Source organism: Triplophysa rosa, linkage group LG14 (genome assembly GCF_024868665.1).
Source record: "Triplophysa rosa linkage group LG14, Trosa_1v2, whole genome shotgun sequence".
Taxonomy (NCBI): Eukaryota; Metazoa; Chordata; class Actinopteri; order Cypriniformes; family Nemacheilidae; genus Triplophysa; species Triplophysa rosa.
This window is the reverse complement of record NC_079903.1, coordinates 22,908,683-22,936,542: the sequence shown is the minus strand read 5'-3', so window position 1 is coordinate 22,936,542 and position 27,860 is coordinate 22,908,683. Positions and strand designations below refer to the sequence as shown.

At 39.0% G+C, this 27,860-nt stretch overlaps 1 protein-coding gene across 7 annotated transcripts; it reads right to left on the bottom strand.

Annotated features, from left to right (window-relative positions):
• sec31a (SEC31 homolog A, COPII coat complex component) lies at positions 1–27,848 on the bottom strand. Of its 7 annotated transcripts, none has more exons than XM_057351611.1 (28): positions 27,681–27,848; positions 26,783–26,862; positions 26,494–26,617; positions 25,810–26,008; positions 25,597–25,692; positions 24,931–25,071; positions 24,072–24,214; positions 23,892–23,991; positions 23,496–23,657; positions 23,264–23,416; positions 22,933–23,163; positions 21,197–21,271; positions 20,830–20,877; positions 17,962–18,130; positions 17,676–17,854; positions 15,855–15,981; positions 15,484–15,629; positions 13,222–13,395; positions 11,044–11,241; positions 10,457–10,552; positions 7,619–7,712; positions 5,481–5,825; positions 4,814–4,849; positions 4,108–4,166; positions 3,514–3,759; positions 2,532–2,642; positions 2,268–2,339; positions 1–1,241 (listed from the first exon to the last, which is right to left on the bottom strand). In XM_057351611.1, the coding sequence occupies exons 2-28, from the start codon at positions 26,859–26,861 to the stop codon at positions 1,062–1,064; spliced, it is 3,783 nt and encodes a 1,260-aa protein (XP_057207594.1). In that variant the 5' UTR covers position 26,862; positions 27,681–27,848; the 3' UTR covers positions 1–1,061. The 7 variants fall into 7 exon arrangements, with proteins under 7 accessions (XP_057207594.1, XP_057207596.1, XP_057207595.1 ...); XM_057351613.1 differs by having other exon boundaries at positions 5,526–5,825; XM_057351612.1 differs by lacking the exon at positions 4,814–4,849.
• Positions 27,849–27,860: the final 12 nt, after the last annotated feature.

Here is a 27,860-nt window from a genome sequence, read left to right as displayed (position 1 = left end):
AAAGTTCTTGCCAATTTATTAAGTTTTAAAATAAAACAAATTTAGCCATAAAAACCTTAACTAGCCATTGCTTTTTCTTACTAAAACAGTCTGAACTGTAAAACAGTCGTTAACTATTCAGACAGTAAAGAAATGTTGCTAAAAAGAGCTTGAGCAATCCTCAAAACATTTGCAGCCATATGCTCATTTCTTTTGCATAATGGAATTATAGGAAGAAAATGCTGGCTGTGATCGTGTGGTAAAATAAAAATAAAATGTTTTCTTGATTAAAAAACAACACTTTCCCTTCTTTGCAGCCTGACCTTCTTATTTTCTGAAAACAAATGTTGCTCTAAAATTCTGCACATCAGATTTCATTTCTTAACATCAGAAGTGTGATTCCATTCCAATTATCAAAGATTGTGCAAATCTTTTCAAGACTCATTTAACAGACATTTAGTGGTGACATTCAATAAAGACAGGCAGCATTATGTAAACTTTTAACAGGTTTCCAAATTTTCAGTGTTACGAGCACCAAATAAAGTAAATATAAGGTTCAAATAAATATCAATTATTGAAAAATGTTTTGTTTGTTACCATGTTGACATATTAAACCCCATATTAAGCTATGACTTAGATTTAATTTAAAACCACTTAAATGAGGTTGCATGATAATTGTAAACAATCAATCCTATAAATCAAACATGAAAAACAATAATTAAAATGCAAAATGACTGAGACTTACAGAGTAGAGTTTTATGCATGTTGCACTTAATACAGTTATCTTGCTGCTCAGTCTATTCTTCACTTAAAGCATAAAATGCATTTCATTTAGCAAAGAAATAAAAAGGGAAAGGCCCTATTGCACTGTGCTCTGTCATGATTATCAATATATAACATAATTAAAATACCTATGACAAGGAAATAATGATAAACAAATAAAAACAACAACCTGCGATACAAACGATATCCCAGACCTATTCGACTGGCAAAATATATGCACAACTGGTCCTTATCAGCTGATGGCTTAAGACTTAGGAGAAATACTGGTTTGTGTGGATGTCTTTGTGTTTGAGAGGATATCAAACCCCCAGTTTGTTGGCCTGTGTGAGCACCACCTTCAGTACTGGCATGAAGGCGGAGGTTTCACTAAAGTTGCTGTTGCTGACGATGTGCGTGTGGATGTTGAGTCCGTCGGTGTAGGAGCGGCTCTCAATGCTGTGTGCCATATTGTGAAGGCCACCTAAAATAGCTGGAGATAGCTGAAGAAAGGAAACCCCATCTGAGTTTAATTCTCAATCATAGTAATCTTAGTGCAAAACAAACCAGGCAAATTCACTAAGAAAAAACACTCAAGAATGCCTGAGCTGTTTATGAGCTGTGTAGTCAACACAAAACAGTTTTGTGTTCCACAAAAGAAAGAGGTATTTCTAACAACATGAGGGTGACAATTTTGATTTCTGGGTGAATTTTCAGATACCACAGAGAAAAAATGTATGTGATATAAAATCTGCTATGGGGTAAGTGATTGTAACAAATCATGTAGAATTCAATCAGCATTTATTAGAAAATATTTGAAAAAATATTTTAATTAAACGCCACTGCCTCTATATTTTATACAACCGAACATATTATGATTAACTTATTTTTAAGACACACATGCTTACTCATGATGTGAATGGAACAGTCCGTTTACAACCCCACAGACAATTGTTTTACAGTTACTGTCGCTTATGTACATCTCACATAACATTTGACATACATACTTTATGCAGATAGTGTTGCTAATGTACATCTTTTGGAAGACTTTCAAAATATTTATATTTCTATATTCCATAATACTATGTATTCTATGCACATTTATTTGTATGATTATACATTCCTTTAAATTTGCTGAAAATGTTTGAAATATTACATAACATTTATTAATTTGGCAGATGCTTTAATCCAGAGCGATTTACAAGTAGGAGAGCATTTGCATTTCACAATGCTTTTGGTTCTTACAGTATTTTTATTTTGTGGCTTAAATTAATAACATGTTATTTAGAGACTGACATTTCTGCCTCTTTAAAAACGTAACAATCAGCTGTCGCAAATTTTGAAGTTGTTTTTAGTGTCTCTTGTAAAAAAAATATTTTATTTAAATATGAAAATGCATATACCGTTTTAATTGTGAAAAATCACCACTGATGAAAAAAACTGAACTGTTGTTCCATTATTACCCCCAGAAGATTTTAATATACACTGGATTAAATCATAATTAATCATTTTAACAGTAAAATACTCACTGTCTGTTCTCTCAATTTGTCATATAGATACTCAAGCCTTTTGTGAGCGTCGTCCAACTTTCTCTTGGTTTGCTATTAGGAAGACAGAAAAACTCATTGTGAATTCTTGGAATCCCTGTTAACTTTTTGGTGGCATGCCATTGTATTTGATTACAGTGAATGATAATAATTAATGTAAGAAATAAAAAAGATGAAAAACACTTGCAGAGCAAAACAAAAACAAACTAAAAGTATTGCATTTAATAATGTTTTCTGTGAACAAACCGGGTCTGAAGCTGCAGCCAAGCACTTGTGGATCAGACCCTCAAATGTGGTTTTCAGAACTGTGTGTTCCTCAGGAATTGGCTTGTTGGTGATCTTCTCTGTAGGTATGGACTGAAGTGAAATAAGACCACAAGATTCCAAGACAGTTACATGAACACATTTCAACCAATAATTTCTTATACGGTTGGTTTATATTTGATTATACCATGGTCTGTCTGAATACACGATTCTGATTGGCTGGAAGGTGTAAATTAAAACTGTTTAATGCAAAGGTAGTTCCAGTCAGTTTGATCAATGTTTAAAATGAATGCGCTGCCTATAATGTAATCATATCACACAGACGCACACACACAGAACGGACATTGCGCTCACTGAAACGGCACTGAAACTTGTTGCTGTCAATGTTGCCTCCCAAGTCTGGAATTCATTAAAATAAATGCAATCTTCTTCATCTCTGTGTCGGATTCAAAGCAGACGTAGTGCTAGAACGAACGAACCATAACTGATGAAAATAACAGTCATATGCATACATTGCACATTGCACACAAATTGTATACTACAGATATATATATATATATATATATACTGTATATACAGTATATTGCACAGCACCTGCACTTTACATGGACACTTCCCCACTCCCCTACACCATTTATATTTATTGTTGTTTACATATAGTTTAACCTTCCTTCCTTTCCTATCTCCTTTCTACTCTATTCGGACAGTCGATAAAGCATTTCACTGCATGTCGTACTATGTATGGTTTTGTACAGTATGTGACAAATAAACTTTGAACTTGAACATTGTCACCTGTCTGATCAAAAATTGCACTGTTAACATCAATAACAGCTTGACAGGCAAATGACCATGGTATAAAATGGGATAAAATTCTCAGTCGGGTGGTTCTCCGCCTCCACGTCGTACTTTAAAATCCTTTAATGCATGGCTTGCTGTGGATTATCCCTTAATTATGAAATAATACCTTTATGACATCTCCAATTGGTGCTCCAGGTGCACCCTCAATGTTCACCTTGGGCATGTTGGGATTTCTGGATGGGGGGCCCAGTGGATGCTGTTGAATGGGAGTGAAGTTGGAAGGGGCCGCAGGCTGATCTGGAACCTGCGGTAGATATGTCTGCATAGCAGGGGGCACCGGGGTCGAAGGATCCCCCAGTGGGGTCATAATAGGTGCTGTGATGGGAGCGGGGGGGGTGTAGTTATCTGGAATCTGCGAAGTGAAACAGAGGAAGTTTCCTTAAAATCAGAACATACATGCGCATGAGCAAAAGGATAATTTAAAGACATAAAAATGAAAATTCTTCCCCTGATGCAAGTAAAAAAAAAATTTCTACCACACCAGAATTTCTTGACAGGACTTTTTGATTTAGGATTGGTCATTTGGATTACTTTAATGATGGCTGTATGTTTTTTCTGGAGTTCCGCATAAGGTGATAAAATTTCAATATAAAAAGTGGTTTGTGTTCAACTGAAGAGAGGAAGCCATCTAGGATGGCACGGGGGTGAGTAAATTATAAGACCATTTTCATTTTTTGTCATTTCTTTTAATAAAACTCACCTTTTTCTTCTTGGGTACTCTGTGGAGGGTGGGAGGATCATTCCATCCGTTCTGGGGTCCTGAAGCAGAACAGAAAGCAGATAATATCATTATGTATCTCTATTTGTGGCACTGCGCGGTCAAACCAAACTTTATTATATAATCCAAAGTGGACAGTAAACATTTATTGATTAACAACAATTAAATACAACCATTATCGAATATTACATCATTCTGATTGTTTGTAGGTTCATCATTATACCGGTTCTAAATTTTACTGAATTTTACAGAGAGCATTATGCCATAATTTGTGCAAATGAGTCTTAATAGCATGTATTACATAAGATTTATTAATTTATTAAAGATAAAAGCTACAGCTGTTTTGGACAGCTAAAGACAAAATCTTATTTAAGATCAGTTCAAACATTTATAAAAACTTGATAAAGTTGAAAAATGAAAGTGCCTCTAAGACTGTTTTAAACTCACTCTGAGTTTGGGGAGCTGGTCCAAAGACATTTTATTAATTCATGACATTTATTATTTTCTCAATTAGTAATTCAAATAAAATACTTTTGCCCAAATTAATAACTCCTAAAATGTGTTATTTATTATGCAAAATTACTTAAAATGTTTAGTGCCGATTAGTTTTAGCAATTATTAATTCATAATTAGTGCTGGACAATTATGGTCCATTATATATGATTATTGTCACTCTTTATATATTCACCATCCAACAACCAGGACGTATCTTGGTTTAATCCTCCTGTAAACAAATAACAGCAAATTCTAGAGAATTTCCAGCATGCATCTATTTAAAGTCACATGACTATGTAACCACACTGAACAAATGGACGCACTGACACTGTACAATAAAAAAATGAAGTTTTTATATGGACTAGATTTCATTTGTGTATCCAGCTAAAGCATATTTTGAACAATCTTTGCCACATGAAGCTAACTGTTTTGTGCTAATTAAGCAATGGCTTAATTTAAAAATGTGATCTATCATTAAAAGGCTAAGATATAAAATATTTTTCACATTCATCACACACCTAAATGTTAGCCACAGAGGCTTCCTGTGCAGATATTTACATTTGGGCCTACAGTATTATGCATTTGGCAGACACTTATTTTAAGTCATTCTCAATGAATTGAACTCAAGACCAAGGCATGCAAGCTCTAAGCCTCCATGTAAGTAACAAGTGAAGCTGCAATTATATTTTCATACGTAATGCTTTTTAAAAGCACTTTTTCTTTTAAATAGTATCTTAATATATCTGTACAGCACTTTGGCTACAACTTCCATTGTTTGAAATGTGCTTTATAAATATAAAAAACACAAACGCTTGCTCATAAGTGAGGAATAATCCTTGGGTTTGAGTTATCGTGCAGACCTGTTCTCTGGGAGGCTGGAATCAGGGCAGGTTCAGTCTCAGTACCTGAAACTCTCCGTACAGGAGGAAGGTAAGCTGTGGGCGACCCAGGCCCACCATGCTGGATAGAGACTCCAGAAGACAGAGGAGAGAAAGGCTGACCTCCTTGTGCGGGAGGAGCCCCAGAAATCATAGGAGGTGGTGCCGACTGAGGGGCAGAAGGCAAGATCTGCGGAGGACAGACAGCAGCGGCAGAGGATGAAGGTGGAGGAGGAAGAGAGGAAGCCTTAGAAGAGGAGTATTGGAGAGGTTGATAGATGGCTGGTGCCCCAGCGGCAGGTGTGAACCGCTGAACGTGGGGGTAATCTAGAGTTCATGAGGACAACAGAGAACAGGCATATGCAGTTAGTTCTTTATTAGTTCTCTACAAACCAGGTGAGCTGCTTACACAGGCAACATCCAAAACGAAATCATACTGAAGTGATCTGGAACACTGCACCGGCAGAAAAACAGGAACAAATTGCAAGTATTTCTTGCAAAAAGCATAAGAAAGACTATCAATTGGTTATGTTTAAGATAGCGGCAATACACCAGCTGTGTCTGAATATGCCCCATATCTCTGGGGTGTCCCCCATTTTGTAGTGTTGTCCGAATTCTGAGTGAACAATCATCAGATTTTAAACCAATTAAATGATCTCTAGAATCCGAAGCGTTCCAACCCTGCTATTGAGCCACTCATTATGTCCTGCTCTACCTTAATCCTTCAGTGAAACTTATGTCACCACATCCAACAAAGCTATATTTTACATGAGTAAAATATCCAGAAATGCTGAAAAGCAAAGATTGTGGAGGACCTGGGTGATTGTTTTGAAGATCAGTGGACAGTCTAATGACTCATGACAAACAAGAAACCCTTAAACAACTATGACTAAACATAAAAACTGTCATTGATTGTTTAGGTAACATCATACAGTATTAAGAATCAGGGGCGTGTAAACTTTTGCCATGGGCTATTTTTAGAAATTCTGTTATTATTCTTTAGTGTGAACTATATGTTAACATTTCTTTAATGAAATGACTTGCTCAGGGCAGGACTAAATTAAAAATAAACCTTAATTGTCAAAAATCCTCTTATTTTTCCAAAAGTTTCAGCCTTTTCCAGTTTCTGCAAGGGGTGTGTAAACTTTTGAGCACAACTGTATGTCAGTGCACTTCAGTGGGTCTTTAAATGTTGCCTATGGTGACAGCTCACTTGGTTTTTGAATGGAATGACAGGGTTATTTCACAGTATGAACATGAGAATATTAATTCAAACATTCAACAGCAAAGTACAATTATGTTAACATAGAGTTAGCATACATTTAATTTCTATACATTTCAAGTGTTCATGCAAAGACTGTAAGGCAGCCAGCAGTCAATATTCATGCATTTCTGAAAATTTAGCAAAGACTTAAAGATGTGTAATTGTTGCATAAATTAGAATAGCAAAAATATTAGATCTGTCAAGTGGCGCTTGCCCATGCAAAATTCAAAACAACTGCTAAATTGTTAGGATGTTCTAAGTTACGACATGAGTGTATGCTTTAGGCCCATGTTACAAGAGCCCATCCCAAATCTATGATATTCTGGTCTATTCTTTAATGTAAATCTATGAGATTTTTTTAATCCCATATGCCTGACATTGGAAAACCATAAATCTGGTCATTAGAAAAAATAGTGCACTTCTCCTCAAAAAGGTCCACAATTTAAGATATCACTCATGTCCCAATGGTTACGTGCTAAATTTAATATTAAGGGCTTTCTTAAAATCCCTAAATAAAGTATAAAAATATCAACAGTGATGCTTCTCTTAGCATACACCACACTACTGATAGTTTCCAACAGGCTTTCCATCCTCCATCCTCCATCCACTATATACTATTAGACAAACAGGTAGCCCTGTTTTACACTTTTTTACTTCCTAAAGTAATCCTACTAACAGTTTACAGAATATTTATCTGCACACTAAACTGGGGCACAAGAATATTTAAATATTCAAAGAATTACACACATCAGCTTTACGAAACATATAAACTTATGCCTAATGGTAGAAATACAGAAAACTACAGTTAATGCAATTCTAGGAAGTGTAAAGTCTTTGAGTTTCTTAGCACACTTACTCTGGTACTGCTGAGAGTACATGAAGGGAATGGAGGCAGGCGCAGCTGCACTCACTGGAGACTGAAGACCAAAAGATGGAGGTAAAGGCTCAGTCTAAAAGTAGAGGGACACAGAACAATTAGCAGGTTTTTAAAGTGTCCTTTATCTTTTAAGTTGAGTTGAAAGCTTGAAGCACTCCTCCAGGCTGACACCAACACATATTATATATATTTCATATTTCTAAATTCTAACTGGCATCAGATATACCCTGGTTTAGGATCATGTCCACCACACACCCATCTGACACATTTCTAGTAATATATGGAGACTATGTACTTCAACACAGGTTAGGCACTATGGACAGAATCAGTGCCAAGCTGTTTTACCGCAGACAAACAAAAAAATATTTTAAATAGTTTACAAATGTTTTATGGCTCAAGACATTGCAGCAAAATAAATGTTCCTGTGTACCTGCCATTATAACATAAGACAAGTATTGCAAATTGGGTGAATCATTTACTGTATATCGTTTACATTTGCAAAAAGAACCGTTTTACCATTAAGGGCGGTTTCACATTAGCACTTTGGTGTCTTCCGAACCCGGGTGCGCAGCAGCTAACTGTACCTGAGTCAAGGGAGGTCTGGGGTGCGGTTCATTTGAACTCCAGTACGCTTCGCTGCTGATATGAATGCAATCGTACCAAATCGCGGTAGTGAACCGCTATTAATGACGTATTATTTGGTAAAAATGTGTGCTTGTGTGTGTGTTTCACTCACTCTTCTGACGAGGGTGACTGGCGCGCTCTAAGCAAAGAGCTGTATATCTAATTTCTGTTCACCTTAAAGCGGCAACGAGTAACTTTTTGACCTTAAAATAATGTCTCTAAAATTATTTTAGTGGTAGGACAACTTTTAACTGGACGAATGTTTCTGCCGTTACTACCTAAGCAGCCTCCTATCGGCTGAAATTGCACTTGTAACTTTGGTGTTCGGGCCGGTACAAGCCCCGCCTATCCCCTGCTTTACGGCATACGTCACGTTTTAGTCATAGCCTGGGAGAAGTTGGCCAACAGCAGAGCTAACAGTAAGACGAAACTATCCAAAACATTACCATGGCAGAGCCAGCCAAAAAAACAAAGAGGGTTTTGTCGGAGGAAGCAAAGAAAAGAAAGAGAGAGAGTGATCGGACATGAGGCCGGTCACGAATCAACATCGGACGGGCTTACACTAGGTGACGCGAGCAGCAAGAGGCAACGGGTTGCAAAACGGATGCAGACCTAGCGGTCCGGCTCCTGGATTTGTAAGTGTTATTTGTACATTTTTTGTTACTGTCCTGTACTTTTGAACGTATTTGTTATTAGTCTGTGTCATTGGCGCAACACCGGTTCGCACTTTATAAGCGTAAGGTAGCTGAGAGATATGGTTGCCGGTGTCGATAGCTAGCATGTTGTCGTGTCTCGTCATGAATGTGTGTAAATAAAGTAAATAAAGACTAAACAACCACACTAAACGTGTTGTGGTAAAAAGTACCAGATTATTTTGTTCAGACCAGTAAACCACGTGAATGTTGAACAGTTCAGTCGTTGATTAGGCTAATGTTGTCGTTATATATATGTACATGCTATGCGCTGTTTTCATACCGAGTTGACTGTAGTTATTACATATATTACACAAAACACAACGCCTGGTCGCGATTGTGTTTAGTGACTTCCGATATAATAACAAAAGAAAAGTACTATAGGTTACAAAACGCATTCAAGTCCATGCGTTGTGTTTTGGGTAAATACAAATGTTCCATGTAGCTAGCACGCTCTGTGCTAACTTCTAACAATCAGCTGCTACCCCCGAGTCTACTTTGAGGTTGTAGTATAGAAGAACATATGGTAACACGGACTACTTTACCTGATCGGTGGACATAGTTTGAACGACATATCTGGATCCGTCGGCTTAGTAAACAAACTCACGTGTATTGAGCTGCCAGCGGGAAATCTTTGAGACAGTTTTTACGACACTGCATACAGACAGTTCCGCTAAACAACCACGTGGGGCAACAGTAAGCAAAAGTCACTCGTTGCCGCTTTAAGAGCATTTGCGCTCCGTTCTTAAGAGCATTTTCAGTACATTCAAAGACCGTTACGTACTGAAGCTTTGGAAACAAAACTAACGGTTCAAAATCATAAATGTATAAAAGTGAAGCGAGCAATTTAATGCATTTTGCCGCCTACTACTGCGTCGTTGTAATGAGCGACAGGGTAAACAGCTGCAGGCTTGATGACGCAAACGACCCGCGGTTCGTACCCCAAAAAAAGTATATGAACACAGTCCAGCGGGGGCAGGGGGAGCAATCAAACTAGGGTTCAGACCAGGCAATCGAACTAAATGTGAAACCAACCTAAAATGCTTTGGATTGCAACACTATTTTTTATGGCAATTAAGCATCCACATTTCCTTGAAGAACATTTTTATTTTGTTGTCCAAGCAACCAAGTTGACATAAGCAACAAGTTCATCCACCTCATTTAAACTTAAAGCTGTAACTTTTTATGTTAATAAATCAATAACTGACATAAACAATCAGTGTTTAACACTGTCTGCTTACTTTACCTCAATTCACATCAGAAAGCTTATAATATGAGATGTCGGGTCAGCTTAAACCAGAAAAAACAGCTATACATTTCCTCAAAGTACAATTGAAAGAAACGTGCCATATTTTTGAAGCAGAACACACCAGATATAACGCAAAAAGCGAGGATAACGCAAAGATGGTTTAGCGTTTCAACAGAGATGCAGTGTTGCTCATGTGGTACGTTTAGTTTGTTTTTGTAAGTGTGAGCAGCACGGGCACAGCTCTGTCTGTACCTGCAGGCCTGCAGCGGGCACTAGCGGATGAGGGACACTGGGCAGAGCTGTTGGGGTTTGGTTACTCCAGGATGTGACAGTAGAGGCGGGTCTACCCTGAATACAAACACAAACACACACGCTCGTATTGGCCACCGGATGGGGGGTTATAAGACTAAAAGGAATGGGAAGTGTAAAGCCCGCAGATGATGATCTAGGTGGTTTGCTGTAGAAATATATACATGTTAGCAAATAAGATGTTCTGATGTTATTAAACTGTCCCTAGACAAACTAATAAATTTCTCAAATTCACAAAAGAAACAATTGAAATTGAAAAAAGGGTAACACCATGCATAAAACACTGCCAGCAATTTTACTGCTAAAGGTTGTCAGGTGGGTGTATTGTTAGGGATAGTGGACGTCGGCCTGTACAACTAGCCATGGAATTTTAATCCAAAATACAAAGCATTTTAACCCAAAAATAATGTCATTTTATTAACAAGATAAGTTTTCTTACTAAAATAAACATTTAACAGAGGAAAGTGTTTGAATAAAGTGCAGCAGTGCATCACTGAGAACTCTCACTGCATCTCTAGTGTGTCTCGTACCTGGTGGTAATACTGAGGGGGTCCGGACGGAGCAGTAGGCTGTGGAGGCTGTGGTTGGACTGGTGTATATGTCTGCACAGGTACAGCAGCAGGAGCCGCTGATTGCACATTCTGCATTTCAGATGGATTCACTGCGGCTACAGCCGGCTGCTGACCCAGAGCTCTACTCAGACGCGCTCGCAACTGCTGCACAGCAACCTACAGAGAAATGAGATTGACAAAATGGAAATTGTCCCGAAAATGCATTAAACATCTGCCTAACATGAATCAGATTATTTACTTTTTTATCCGATCAAGGAAACAACAAATGATACAATCAAATGAAGAGTTTGGTTCCAAGATGCGATAACTCCGTTTTTAAGTTTTTTCAAAAATCATATTTCTTTTATTGTGTAATCCAATTAATATCAATCAAACTGCAGTTGGTTTGTTTTGATTTAAGCCATAATAACTACAAACCCGATTCCAAAAAAGTTGGGACACTGTACAAATTGTGAATAAAAACGTTTTTTTTTTGGAAGTTTCAAATTTCAATATTTTATTCAGAATACAACATAGATGACATATCAAATGTTTAAACTGAGAAAATGTATCATTTTAAGGGGAAAATAAGTTGATTTTAAATTTCATGGCATCAACACATCTCAAAAAAGTTGGGACAAGGCCATGTTTACCACTGTGTGGCATCCCCTCTTCTTTTTATAACAGTCTGCAAACGTCTGGGGACTGAGGAGACAAGTTGCTCAAGTTTAGGAATAGGAATGTTGTCCCATTCTTGTCTAATACAGGCTTCTAGTTGCTCAACTGTCTTAGGTCTTCTTTGTCGCATCTTCCTCTTTATGATGCGCCAAATGTTTTCTATGGGTAAAAGATCTAGACTGCAGGCTGGCCATTTCAGTACCCGAATCCTTCTTCTACGCAGCCATGATGTTGTAATTGATGCAGTATGAGGTCTGGCATTGTCATGTTGGAAAATGCAAGGTCTTCCCTGAAAGAGACGACGTCTGGATGGGAGCATATGTTGTTCTAGAACTTGGATATACCTTTCAGCATTGAAGGTGCCTTTCCAGATGTGTAAGCTGCCCATACCACACGCACTCATGCAACCCCATACCATCAGAGATGCAGGCTTCTGAACTGAGCGCTGATAACAACTTGGGTTGTCCTTGTCCTCGTTAGTCTGGATGACATGGCGTCCCAGTTTTCCAAAAAGAACTTCAAATTTTGATTCGTCTGACCACAGAACAGTTTTCCACTTTGCCACAGTCCATTTTAAATGAGCCTTGGCCCAGAGAAAACGCCTTCGCTTCTGGATCATGTTTAGATATGGCTTCTTTTTTGACCTATAGAGTTTTAGCCGGCAACGGCGAAAGGCACGGTGGATTGTGTTCACCGACAATGTTTTCTGGAAGTATTCCTGAGCCCATGTTGTGATTTCCATTACAGTAGCATTCCTGTATGTGATGCAGTGCCGTCTAAGGGCCCGAAGATCACGGGCATCCAGTATGGTTTTCCAGCCTTGACCCTTACGCACAGAGATTGTTCCAGATTCTCTGAATCTTTGGATGATATTATGCACTGTAGATGATGATAACTTCAAAATCTTTGCAATTTTTCTCTGAGAAACTCCTTTCTGATATTGCTCCACTATTTAGCATTGGGGGAATTGGTGATCCTCTGCCCATCTTGACTTCTGAGAGACACTGCCACTCTGAGAGGCTCTTTTTATACCCAATCATGTTGCCAATTGACCTAATAAGTTGCAAATTGGTCCTCCAGCCGTTCCTTTTATGTACATTTAACTTTTCCGGCCTCTTATTGCTACCTGTCCCAACTTTTTTGGAATGTGTAGCTCTCATGAAATCCAAAATGAGCCAATATTTGGCATGACATTTCAAAATGTCTCCCTTTCAACATTTGATATGTTATCTATATTCTATTGTGAATAAAATATAAGTTTATGAGATTTGTAAATTATTGCATTCCTTTTTTATTCACAATTTGTACAGTGTCCCAACTTTTTTGGAATCGGGTTTGTAAACAAATACAGCTAACTAACACAATAAAACATTATAACATAATTAAAAACATGTTTTTTGACATTTTTTAAAAACTGAGTTATCTCATTTTGGAAACAAACTCTTCAAATATTTACACAAACAGTAAACACATGCTTACCTGTTGCGTGTTGGTTGGGAGGTAAGATATGGCAGTCTCTAGGCTGCCCTGTGAAGCAAGCAGACTGGCATACTGATTCATCTTCTCTGCCAGCAGTGCACCCATATCAGGTGCAATACCACCCTGAGCCTTCTGAACAGCTCTCTGAAGGACCACCACCTTCTCAACCAGCTCCTGAAGACACACGGGTCAATAATATTGCTAAAATAATCCACAGTTCATTGGGATATGAGTGCATACCATAATCATGTACATTATGTACACATAAATTACTTGGTCATTGTCACAAATGTACCTTGGCAATGCTACAAACACCTCATTCTTGAATCTGCTATCACAAATACTTGATACTGATTGAATGACAAAAGTTGCTGTAATGCACAGCTAAGTACAGGTAAGTAATTTAATTTCAAGTCTATTGACCACATTCAGATTTGCATTTACACTTTTTCAGTTAACTTTAAAGCGGGGGGGGGGGGGGGGGTGCAAAGCTATTTCATGCATTCTGACTTATTTACACTGTTACAAGTGTTGGATTCTCAGGCTAAACATGAGCAAAGTGTCAAAAAACGAGTTGGACATATAACAGTATTTCTATGCAAAATTCACTCCCTCAGCTTTCGTACTTATGTTCTTATTATGGGAAATTTCCTCCGGAACAGTGCACGGGCACACAAACCAGAAAGCGAGCGAAAGGAAGAGCACGCCCATCAATGTGCTTCGTTTAGCTGTACAAGTGTGTTTGTTTGTTCACTGCTTTTCGGTGAAGAATGTTCTATAAACAGTGGATATAACGCTGGATTTGCAGATGGTTTGAAACTGATTGATGGAGCAGTCCTACTCTAAAAGATGCCGGTCATGAACCGCACACGATAAGTGAAATGTCTGTGTTTTGTTGGCAATCGGTGCGTAAGTGCATCATTTAAACAATACGAACATATAGTGACTTAAACAGTTATGCAGGGATAATGCAATGATGTGTTGTCGAGCTTGTAGAGATGCTGCAGTTTTTGCCAGAGGGGAAATGGTTCCCCTGGTTGGGCCTGGGTTCTCCCAAGGTTTTTTTTCTCCATTGGAGTTTTGGGTTCCTCGCCACCGCTTGCATAATGTTTTGCACTGTTTGCCTGACTGGGGGGCTGCTGACATCAGCTTTAGAAGTTGTATTTAGTAGAATAGAATTTAGTATTTATTAATACTTTAAAATGTAACATTCATTTATTTATTATTACATACAGTATAGGAATTTATAGTCTGTATAATATTTGACCTGTTTCTCTCTCATTTATCTTAAATGTGTACGTCTCTGTGATAACCATGCTGTGTGTGTGCGTGTGCGTGTGTGTGTGTGTGTGTAATTTGTGCTCTGTGCGTGTGGAGTTGTAATATATACATGCAAAGGAAGTACACGTGCATGTGTTTTTTTTAAGCAAAGCTCTTAACAGTAAGCAGTAGGAAGATAAGAAACTAAATACTATTAAAAATAAAAATGTTACAATAATAAGCATAAAGAGAGAACTGTCAGGGCTTTATTTGAAATAATGTAATAACAGTACTGAAATTTTGTGTGACATCTTACTGAAAAACCTAAATAAGGAACTGGTCACTACAAGAGTGCAAGTCACCGATCCGACAAATGGCAATAAACAGCGACACTGTCAGCTGAATTTATAATGTTGGGAATCACAACTGACAATAGCTAAGCCTTGTTGCGCCTCCCTTGTAATGACCTTGCGCCTCCCTTGTAATTACCTTGCGCCCCCTCTAGGGGTTGGGTTTGGGAATCACTGATGTAAACAATCGTAAAATTGTGTCGCTTGCTTTGCAGATCCACAGTTCTGGCATTTCCCTGTTTGAATGGCAAATCCAGAGTAATACCACCAAGCACAGAGCGTACACGGTAGCTAGCCATCGACTTTAGTCTGTCCGGTGTCAATGCTAGTTTGTTAGCATTGGTATGGCTACCTTCACAAATGTACATCCCACCCAGAACACTTTATATAAAAATCCCTCTTCTTTACTTCTTACTCTAGCTATACTTCTTATATCAATACTTCATATCTCTAGGTATATCTATAACAATAGTTGGACCTTGTATCATAGCACTTTTAAAAATATTGCATTTTGGGTTACACTATTAGGCTAAGTAATGTACAATATGTAAATGTACACAAATAGTAAATGACTGCAAATGAGTAAAAAGAGGATTGCAAACATAATTAACCGCAGCCTTTATTCAGTGGTGTTTTTTTAATGATGTCTCACCTGAAGAGATAAGGGGCTGTTAGATTCTTGTGCTTTGGCCCAGTAAGCTATCAGTTGCTCTACTGTGCCTGCGCAGATGTAGCAGAGACAAGCCTGAGCCTGCAGTTCTGTGTCTTCAGTGGCCTCCAGCCTGGAGCCAAGCAGACCTGCATTGGCAATAAATCACATTTACGCTTAAATGTATGAATTAATGTTTTAAAGGCTCAGGAATATCAAGTGGGTTCATATCTCATACCTGTTGCAGCAATTGTTCGCCACTTACAAAAATCTGTGACATTATCATGTACAAAGACATGACATTGTTATACTAAAATAGTACAACTATTAAATACACCTTATCAAGACATTAGAAATGACAATGTTAGACTCACTGCAGAGAGATGAGAACTCTTCTGGTTTGGCGTAGGTCACGACTGCAGCTAAAGCTTCCTTCCAGTTCTGAAGCTCACAGGTCTTCAGAATGTCCAACCAGTCTTTCATCACCACTGCACTAATCAGCTACAATACAAAGACATGTTTTTGGCAAATCTTTTAGTGACTGCGACTACACATGCACCTCAGCAGCAGCCATAGTTGCGTTTACTCAACTATGATCATTTCTGCTTTGCCAACACGGAAGTGAGAAGAGAGAAGCAAGTTCTCTGTCCCAACATCTCTTAAGAAATTGGAAAATGATCTGAAAGACAAATGGTACACCTTTTGACTATATGACTATCTGAAAGTTGTTTAAAGGAGTAGTTCACTTTAAAGGTCCAGTGTGTAATTTTTTGGAGGATCTATTGACAGAAATGCAATATAATATACATAACTATGTCTTCATAGGTGTATAAAGAGCTTACACAATGAAGCGTTATGTTTTTGTTACCTTCCCTGATAGCACACATACATCTGGCTTACGTCTATTTGACGTTTGCATTTACATCTGCAAGACATCTGCAATACATAGTTTGCTCATCTGCAATACGTCTCGGAGACGTCTGCTGTCAGGCATTATATAGACCTCAAGAAGATGTCTGTAAGATGTGTATGATTTAGAATGGATCTAAAGCTGCTCTTTCTAAGATGTTTAGCAGATGTTTTTACACAGCAGATGTTTTTACACAGCAGATGTTTTCCAGATCTCCAGATCTTTAGCAGACATATTACAGATGTTCAGACGTATTGCAGATCAGCAAACTATGTATTGCAGATTTAAATGCAGACGTCAAATAGACGTAAGCCAGATAGATTGTGCTATCTGGGTTAGAATGAGCTATTTCTATATACATACACCGCGGGTCCCCTTGCATATAATTCGCCATGTTCTGTCAGCAATCGTAGTGTTTCGAACGGGAGGGGGAAGGGTGGAGTGAGTGGTTGGTTGCAATTCGCAACCTTGCCGCTAGATTTCACGGACTGGACCTTAAAATAAACATTTCATAATTCACTCACATACATGTCATACAAGCCGTCCGTGTGTTTATTTCTTCTTTCATAAACAAATTGAGGCATATGAGGAAAGCTTTCCAGGGTTCTTCACACGTAACCTTTCCAACATGACTGTGCAATACGGAAGTCGTGGACACGCATCCTGGAGGCACTCCGAGGCAGAGCAAGCCATATATTTATGTTTGTAAAGTATCAGATTTTTTAGTTTGCTTGGAAAATGACTAATCGTTTCGCTAGACAACACCCTTATTCATCAGCTGGTGTCGTGTAGAGCCTTTTAAAGCTGCGATAAAACTGAAATTTAGACCTTAACCTATAGCCCCCCCCCCCCCGTTCAAGTCCATTATCTGGAGAAGAACACTGGAAAGCTTTCCTCATAAGCCAGAAGAAATAGACACACGGATGGCTTGTATGACATGTGGGTGAGTGAATTATCATGAAATTTTAATTTCAACGTGAACTACTCCTTTAAATCTGTTGTTTTTGAAGCTGTATTAAAGGCAAACGGTGGTCAAACACCTTATAAAGGAATATTACATATTTCCTGTCTTCATATTATTTTCCAACCCCTGTATATTAAAATAAACATCATTTTTCAAAAAAACATCCTATTTCTTAGTAGAAAAAATAAATATTTAATTGTTTAACTTAAAAATATTTTAAGGAATGGTAGTCTTTTCCATCTGTAATAATCAAAGTTAAGTACAGAAGATACAGTATTGGAAACACAGCACTGGATCATCAGTGGTTTTATATAGCCTCACCTTTGAAATTTTGCTCTGAGTTTTGGTGAAGTATTTCTTCTGAGTCTTCACCAGAAGCTCTGGACCACCAGCAATAGCCAGAATGATGCTGTCTGCCATACGGTTGTCATGGAGACATAGACTTACAGCAGCTTCATAGTCTCCAATGAGCAGCGCTTGGGTGATCAGTCCATCAATATCTGGTGCCCAAACAAAATAAGAATCTGGATTCACGATGTTTATTATTTTACTTAATCACAATGTAGTATATGAGTGTGGAGTCCAAATAATCACAAAGAAAACTTGCCCTTGCTAACTTTGAGGTTCACGGCATCTTTGGAGGGTGAAGTGGAATCTTCAATGATAGACGTCTTCTCAACAACAGGTTCTTCCTCATCAACAGGAATCTCATCTAGGTCAGATATTTCTTCTGCAGGGGGTTCTGCATTTTCCTCTGCAGAGCTATTCTTTTCAAGCTAGGGTTAACACAAAAGAATATTACGTCTTTCTTGTATTTCAATATGCTGGAATCTATCACACAGTTCAATAAAATCATATTAACAAATATAATCATATATTTGTACAGCTGCTAGATTTTCAGCACAGATTTTCCCATTGTTTCTTTAAATTAATAAAACTCTGTAATGAGTGGAAGGGTTTTCAGCAAAAAGTAAACAAGATATCCAAACACAATTATACTTTTTTCAAGTTCATTTTATTTGTATAGCACCTTTCAACAGCCACTAGACTGACCAAGGTGCTTAACAGACAAAGCATTGAACATAACACACACACTAAAAATAGGAATAAAAATAAAATTAAAACCATAAAACCTAAAAAACGAGTATCCATAGTCCATAACCTAAAAAGCCAACGCGAACAAATGAGATTTTAACCGAGATTTAAAAATAGCCACAGAGGGTGCCAATCTGATCTCTAAGGGGAGAGAGTTCCAGAGACGGGGCCCGGTCACAGCAAACGCGCGCTCCCCTCTTCTTTTTAACCTCACCTGAGGAACAACCAGTAGAGCCTGGGCGCCAGACCGCAGGCATCTAGTAGGGGTGTAACTATGGAGTAGTTGGGCAAGGTAAACTGGGGCAAGATTGTTCAAGGATTTGTAAACAAATAGGAGAATCTTAAAGTCAATTCTCTGAGGCAGCCAGTGTAACGCTATAAGATTAGGTTAATTGTCAGACAAATAACATTGAAGTTGATTTAACACAGTTTTCTCCAGCACTTTAGAAATAAAAGGCAAAACAGAGATTGGGCGAAAGTTTTTAAAAACAGAAGGGTCTAGTGAAGGCTTCTTAAGTAAGGGTGTGACTAAAGCCACTTTGAGGTCATTGGGAACAAAGCCCGACTGAAGACACTTATTGATAAGTGACAGTAACCCCAGGCCAATCGAATTCGTAATTAATTTTAGATATCGAGGGTGAATGATATCACTAGAGCAGAAGGAAGGTTTGAGTCCATCAATCACCTCTCTCAGAACCTCAATGTTAATAGGCTCAAATTCCTTTAGGCAACCAGAGGCGGATAACAGTATTGGAGTGTCAACTAGTGTGGAGGTGGGGGAGATGCTTAGTCTTAGACTATAGATTTTGCTGTAAAATATCTCAGAAGGCCTACGCAAAGGGCATCAGAAGCACCAGGAATGGTATTAACAACAGGGTTAATGACAGACTGAATGATCGAAAATAAAACCTTAGGTCTAGCATTGTTATTTTCAATTACGTTAGAAAAATAAACAACTTTTGATATGTTTGATATGTAACCAGAGAGTCTCTAAACAACAGAAGGGAGCTATACAGTTTGTCTTTTTGCCATTTCCGTTCAGCCTTTCTACAGGATTGTCTTAAAAGATGAGTGTCCGCAGTTTGCCAATGAGCGGATTTAGATTTATGTTTAAGGGGCTTGAAGGGAGCAGTCACATTTGCTACCTCAAGCCAGGTAGAGTACAAAAGGCTAAGATGTTGGTTGGCATCCATGTCCGGTAATGGATCGTCAAGGTGGAGATGTGAGCAGCGTTCAACAAAGAACGAGTTAAAGATCGCGCTAAATTGAGGGGTGTACGATCAGGCCAGGGTGGGACATGGATTAGAAGGGTGACGGGGAACTGGGAGCATCAACTTGAATAAAATAGGCTTGTGATCAGAAATCAAAAAGTCGGAGAGCAGAATGTCAGACACATCGAGCCCTAGTGAAAGGACCAGATCCAGAGTATGACCCCGGATATGTGTGGGATCTTTAATCCACTGTGATAAATTAAAATCAGTAATTAAATTAAGAAAGTCATTGAGTAGAGCCATCCTCGGGGAAGTGATCGCTTGATCGGGGGGTGCTCTTTCCAGTAAGCGCAGATTCCCATGGGAAACAGCCTGACAGCAGCGGTTAACGCCGACGTGGCGGGGACCGACACGAAACACACGCAGGGAGGAAAGACCGGACGAAGCCACCGATAGGCCAAGACCGCCGGGCATAAAGCTGCAGGGCCGCCAGTCGCCTTTTCGTGGAGAGGGTCTGTGGGACCACCAGCCTGTCTGAGAGCCTTTAGCTTCACGTAGATCCCTCCCCGGCAGCCTCGCTTTCTCCTTCGTTTCCTCCGCGAGAGATAGGCAGGCCACAGCCGGATCAAAAAGGGGGATCTTCTTAAGGAAAGCCTCCTCCGCGTTGTCATCAGAGCGATCGAAATCCCGGGAATAGAGGTCCAATCCAGAGAACGCCATACTCTGGCGAATATCCATAAGTGCTTGATGGTCATATCTAAAAAGCGCTTGGCATTTAACTAGTAACGCTGTTGACCAAACGACCAAACATGAGAGCAGCAGCCGGCATGCCGTAGACACAGGCGCCATCTTGGCTACCATACAATGTGACCAAAAATGAACTTGAACTTATACTTTTTTGGTATATCAGTCAGAACAAAATAGTTAAAATTGAGCTGTAGGTTTACGCTGTGGAATTTTCCGCACCCAAGACATTTTGCTTCTTGCTAAGAAGAGGAAATCTGAAAGAAACCAAAGGCAAACTAAAAATGTTTGGCCTTGTGTTGCTGTGATGTCTTCCCACTGACCACATGTTAACAAAAGTGTTCTGTAAATGCAAATAGCCATTCTAGTCCTTCCAACCTTTAAAGGCAGAATAACTCCTAAAATACTTTGACAAGTACACTTACCGCAATGGCTTCATCAGATTTGCAGTTTCCGTCCAATGCTGATGCAATCTAAAAACCACAACTGATTAAGTCATCCACTCAGACAATACACAAGTAATTCACATGGGCCGGTTTCACGGACAGAGGTTAGGTTAAACTGGGACTAGGCCTTAGTTAAATTACGACACTAAAGGAATTTTTACAATCACACCTTACCAAATCATTACTTGTTGAATTTTGAGGCAAAATAAGGGCACTGATGATATGTCAGTGCACGCTGTTTTCAGTTTAGACAGCTCTAACATTTATTTATTCTAGGGCTAGTCTTAATCCCTTTCTGGGAAACCGCCCCACAATGTCCAATACATGTGAAAATATATAAAAATACCTTTAGGGCTAGTTCCTCCTTCTTGTATCCCAAAAGTTCCAGATATTTCCCTCGTGCACCATCTTCAAAATTAACCTAAGAATATAAATGTTTATTGGTCACATTTTATGCAGAAGTGGGAACTGCAACATATACAGTGGGTACGGAAAGTATTCAGACCCCCTTAAATTTTTCACTCTTTGTTATATTGCAGCCATTTGCTAAAATCATTTAAGTTCATTTTTTTTCCTCATTAATGTACACACAGCACCCCATATGAGCTTCCTAGAGCTGGCCGTTCGGCCAAACTGAGCTATCGGGGGAGAAGAGCCTTGGTGAGAGAGGTAAAGAAGAACCCAAAGATCACTGTGGCTGAGCTCCAGGGATGCAGTCGCGAGATGGGAGAAAGTTGTAGAAAGTCAACCATCACTGCAGCCCTCCACCAGTCGGGGCTTTATGGCAGAGTGGCTTCTCCTCAGTGCAAGACACATGAAAGCCCGCTTGGAATTTGCTAAAAAACACCTTAAGGACTCCCAAGATGGTGAGAAATAAGATTCTCTGGTCTGATGAGACCAAGATAGAACTTTTTGGCCTTAATTCTAAGCGGTATGTGTGGAGAAAACCAGGCACTGCTCATCACCTGTCCAATACAGTCCCAACAGTGGTGGCAGCATCATGCTGTAGGGGTGTGTAGCGGGTTCGCTATATTAAGGAAGGAAGAGGACGAGGTTGGTGGGACTGACACGAGCTTTTATTGCTTTGCCACACGAGAAAACAAAAAGTCCATTCATACAACACATAAATCCACAGCTTTTCCTTCAGCCTGGCTTGAGACGATAATAATCCAGCAAAGTCCTTCGTTCTTTCCTGCGAGGTTCCGTGACCGTGGCAGCCCGTGTACAGTCCTTCTCTCTCTTTTTGTTGAGCGTCTCCTGGGTCTTTATATATTGTCTCCCCGCGCCCTTACTGGAATGAGACACAGGTGTTGGTTGTTTGTATTTACTCCACTCACTTACCGCTCGTCTCCCGGCTCTCTCTCCTGCCACAGACCTCGCTAAACCATGCCCCCCTCGCCACAGGGTGTTTTTCAGCTGCAGGGACAGGACGACTGGTTGCAATCGAGGGAAAGATGAATGCGGCCAAGTACAGGGATATCCTGGACGAAAACCTTCTCCAGAGTGCTCAGGACCTCAGACTGGGCCGAAGGTTCACCTTCCAACAAGACAATGACCCTAAGCACACAGCTAAAATAACGAAGGAGTGGCTTCACAACAACTCCGTGACTGTTCTTGAATGGCCCAGCCAGAGCCCTGACTTAAACCCAATTGAGCATCTCTGGAGAGACCTGAAAATGGCTGTCCACCAACGTTTGCCATCCAACCTGACAGAACTGGAGAGGATCTGCAAGGAGGAATGGCAGAGGATCCCCAAATCCAGGTGTGACAAACTTGTTGCATCTTTCCCAAAAAGACTCATGGCTGTATTAGATCAAAAGGGTGCTTCTACTAAATACTGAGCAAAGGGTCTGAATACTTAGGACCATGTGATATTTCAGTTTTTCTTTTTTAATAAATGTGCAAAAATGTCAACAATTCTGTGTTTTTCTGTCAATATGGGGTGCTGTGTGTACATTAATGAGGAAAAAAATGAACTTAAATGATTTTAGCAAATGGCTGCAATATAACAAAGAGTGAAAAATTTAAGGGGGTCTGAATACTTTCCGTACCCACTCTATATCAGTTTAATAAAGGTCTTACCTTTAGGAAAGACCACACAGTCTTATCAAATATATTCTGAGCAGCATCAATCTTTGTCTGGCAGTACTCCAGAAAGTTTCCTGAAGTCAGGGTGGTCTGAAGTTGGTTTGAGCGCTTAATGAAATCTGTTTCCGTCACAACTTGACAGATATGAACAATACGTCCGGCAGATTGCTGGGGTTGCTGCGATGTTGGGTTGATGCTGTCCAAAGTGACTAGTTTTCCACCAAACTGTTAAAAAATATTCTAAACTCGGTTAAACAAGTGCTCTACAGCGTTTTAAAATGTCTAGTATTTAGTCAAAATATGTAGTAGACTTGGAAACACTTACAGCAAAAGATGCCCCCATTGGTCTTCGGATCCATTTAGGGGGTTTCTTCAGAGGTGTGACTGTGTTTTGGCTGGTTGTGGGCTGAGGCAGCTGTAACGGAGGCAGTGTTTGCCCCGTGCCAAAAGGATCGATATTTCCAAATGAGCTGCTTAACTATGGACAGAAAGAACATCATGACCAACTGAATCAACTCAAGTCAACGTTTGTTCCAAACGTGTGTGCAGATGATCACCTGATCAGCTTGTGCAGTAATGGCATTATCATTGCTTCCTCCCATAATGGAATAGATGCTAATGTGTCCATCGAAGGCCGCAGCAGACAGCACAGCAGGGTTTCTGGGGCACCACTGGATGTCAAAGCACCACTGAGCACTGGTGGGCAGCTCATACAGGATCTGGCAGCAACCAAGATTGAGAAGATATTAGTATTAAATACTTAATACTAATATTTAATCCAACTTTAATGTTGCAACCACGGTACCCAAGTCTCACATTCAGGGTGCTAACATGTCACATTCAGGGTGCTCGCACAAATTCTTTCATATTTTCAGGTTTTCTCTTTATCTTTTTTAACTCTAGTAACCCTGAAAGCATGATATTCCTCAAACAGTAATATTGTAAATGTTTACCTCAGCCGTGTTGGGATTCCAGCAAAGAATCCTGTTGTCTTTCCCACAGCTCAGGAGGAGCTCTGGATCTGCTACGCTCCACGCTATGGACAGCACACCTCTACACATACACAAACAAAATCAGTAAGATTCTTAGGGAGTATGGCTATCTGATGATAAACTTAGGAAATGTCCGTCTACCTTGTGTGGTTCTCCAGCACTTTCAGAGGAGAGGTGGCAAAGCGCAGATCCCACATTTGGATGACAGGCATTCGGTCATCCTCAGAGGCCAGAACCAGCTGAGTGGCCACCTCTGGGTTCCAGGCCAAATCAGAGCAATGCATCTAAACCGCAAAAAACACTCATAAAACATCATATCATGACTAAAATAAGTTGTTTAATGGATCAGTTAGTGGCTGACTCTAATAAAAAACTGTTAAACTGTCATAATAAATGGTAACACCACAGTCCTTTAATATTACACTTGCATTTATGCATTTGGCAGATGCTTTTATCCAAAGCGACTTACAGCGCATTCAGGCTATACATTTTATCAGTATGAGTGTTCCCTGGAACTCGAACCCTCATCCTTTGTGCTACTAACGCAATGCTCTAACCACTGAGCCACAAGAACACTGTGATATTACATGGTACTTAAAAAATATACCACGTTACCATAGTATATACATAGTATTGCAATGTACTTTAGTAAATACTATAGTAGTAACATTTTTTTTTTAAACTGATGGTTATACGGAATACCAAAGTAAATTTTCATCAACTGTTGTTATTATTATGTGTTGTGAAGTAATAAGCAGACCGAGACAGAAAAATTGTGCAGAATAAATTTAAACATGGTAAAATGTTTCTGATGTTGTCTGATGGTACTACATTCTTATTGGTTACATAAAGTAATTTTATATTGTACCAAATATGTGATAAACACGAAGGGGGGTGAAGCACGAGCAGAACTTTGTGAATGCCTGGTGTCCAAATTCTGCCTAAAACTTGGGTGCTTAATTTTCTGTGCATGCAAAAAAAGACAAACTATTCCACAAACCCTGTTGCTGTGATCGCTGACTTTGATAATCAAGTCGTTCTTTCTGAGATCCCAGACTGAGGCTTTTCCACTGGGACTGGCCGAGGCCAGGATGTGCTGAACCTGTTTGTTCCATGCAATACAGCTGATGTCCTCTGGGGGCTAAAACAACAGAAACAGTTGACAACAGAAAACAAATGATTCTTCAGCATTGAACTTATGGTGTAGAGTCTGCTGTATGTGGTTGTTTGGATTCATAGCTCGGCTTTGGTCTCTATGTATTATACTGCAGGTGACATGCTAGTCAGGCCTTAACTATGCAAAGGATTATGGTAGAAGTAAAAATAAGGCTTTGCAAAGTAGCTGAACAGAAGAGCCACTGAACAATTGAGAAAGCAAAGGGTGCTTGCATATGCAAAGGGTACCGCTGGTGGTTGCTAGTGTGTTTTCTAAGGTTTCCGGGCCCAAAATAACTTCCCAACTCTAAGTAGCATCAATATTCTGATTCCTAGATATTGCAAGTCTATTGATATTTTTTAACAAAAGTATACACCTGCAAACTATTTTATTAAAGTTTGTTTTTAACAAAAAAGCATGCATGAACACCCTTGTGCATGTAAACAATGTGAAATGCATTCAAACGAAAGTAAAAGTAAAAAAAACTTTTGGTGTACAAAAGATCTTTACCTGTGTTTTGGGCCCTGGAGTCATTGGGGAGCTGAAGTTGTTCAAATCCCAAATGTAGATTTCTGACTCATTTCCACCAGAGGCCACAAGGTTGGTCTAAAATGAATAAAGTTTGGTCTTATACATTTATCATAAATCTAGTTATTGTAACAAAAGGAATTCTTGTGCACATTTGGAGAATTCAGAGAAAAGAGCTTTGGTTAGTAGGATTACCTGAAACGAGTTAACATCGAGCGCTCTCACTGGCCCTGTGTGTTTCTCGCTCTGGGAAATGATTACCTCACTATCACCAGCGATGATTTTTGAGGCATTATAGAGAATGATGTCTCCATTCTCCCCTCCAGCAATTAGAACTCCTGATGGCAATCCCTCGGTTTCAATCCCGTGTGGCCCCCAGACCAGTTTATGGTATCTAGATTAAATAGAGCAGTTATTTCCCTGTCATGTATTAATGGTGTTATATCATATATTCATATGATATAGTCATCTCATATATTATGATATAGTCATAATGGTGCTTTTCCTTGATGTATCAAAAAGAGTACCACTATGATTCTACTAAACAGCTCCATGGAGAAAGTATTTCCTAGGGTTTGATGTGGAATGAGGGCAAGTAGATGACTTAATTTTGGTTAAATGTAAATTGTACTGTAAAAACACACATATGGGTTATTGTAACATATAAAGTCATGAAAGTGATAAAATACTTTTCTCTTATATTCCAACGCAACAAAACACAAAGCCTTTGTAAATGAGATAAATCTTCTCTTAAAACTTAAAATGACCAAAACAAGATTTTTTTAAAGATTTTTTTGCTGTCAAGCTTAAACACCTTCCAAAAACGACATTTGTTTTGCATACCATGACATTGGCATAAAGTAAGATCTGATTCAGTACCTGTGTGGAGACGAATAAGAGCCACATGACTTCATGGCCAAAGTGGGCTCAGTCAGATCAAATTCAAAGATCTCCAGTGATGCATTGGTGCTGAAGGTGGCATCTAGCTGCTGTGCTGAGGTACCTGAACAGTGATTTATTCATAAATAAGACTGATAAACATTATATTCTTACATTTTTGACCAAAAGATTTTAATACACACAATTGCCTTTTTTCCAAGTTTCTCAAATCCACAATGATTGGAAAAGTTTTGAAACATCTGATAACAGTTAAACTAAAAACAGTTACCTGCTGCCAGATATATGGGGTGCTGCTGCTCCGGACTCCAGGACTGAATGGCTGTTCGGTTAATTTCCTTTAGCTTCATGCTATGATAAAATGGCATTAGAGATTTGATTCACTCAATAAACATAAGCAACTTTAACATATACCATAGCTTTCTTTTTCCAAAGTTACAGGCAGTGTAGTGGAAAAAATCATTACATATCAGTGATGTGCTTGGTTTATTTTGATTACAGTGCATTCAAGATATACTTTGTGCAATGCAAAGTACATTTTGTAAAAACATAATTTTGATATCTTTAATATTGACTGACTATACGGTCATGGCAAACACTAAAATCATAGGAAAATTAACGGCTGAAATCAAACTTCGATGCTCCTGTATGTCCTGATACTTAACCTAAAAAAATGAATGAAAACACGTGCACACACAATTACAGTAACTACACACATAGTGTTGATATTTTTTTATTTTTGTAACTTTACAAATATACAGATGATCTAGGATAATCTCAAAAATTGTATTATATACATATATTACTTATAATTCTGATGACACTAAACAAACCTGACAGTGTTAAAGCAGCAAAGCAACTTACAGTAGTGTATGTGACATGAAAGCCAACACAAACAGTATTATCTTAATAGTAAATAATTTAAGACATCTGATCTGAACACTAAAACAACATTAAGGCTCTTGTACCATTAACGTCAGTTCTCGGGCAAATGATGAGCCTTTTAAAATAAAGCACTGGTTTGCATATGAAGTGATTTTTACAAAATCAACATGTTCTAGTGAATGTAAAGATGTGTGTTATATATTAAGATCCACATGATATAATAACGTAGCAAGAGGCTAATGCAGCTATCCACAGCATGATTTGTAGAGTTTAAAAGTATTTACCTTGTTATTTTGTTACTCCGCCAATCATGCACAGACTTATTCACGAATATACACGGATATTAAAGTGAACCAATGAGTTTTTGTGAGATCCTTGGGTACGATGCGAACCGGCTACAGATGGACGGAATTCCACGTCCCCACTGCTGTCCATCAACGTGGCACAATAAGCCCAGCCCAGTG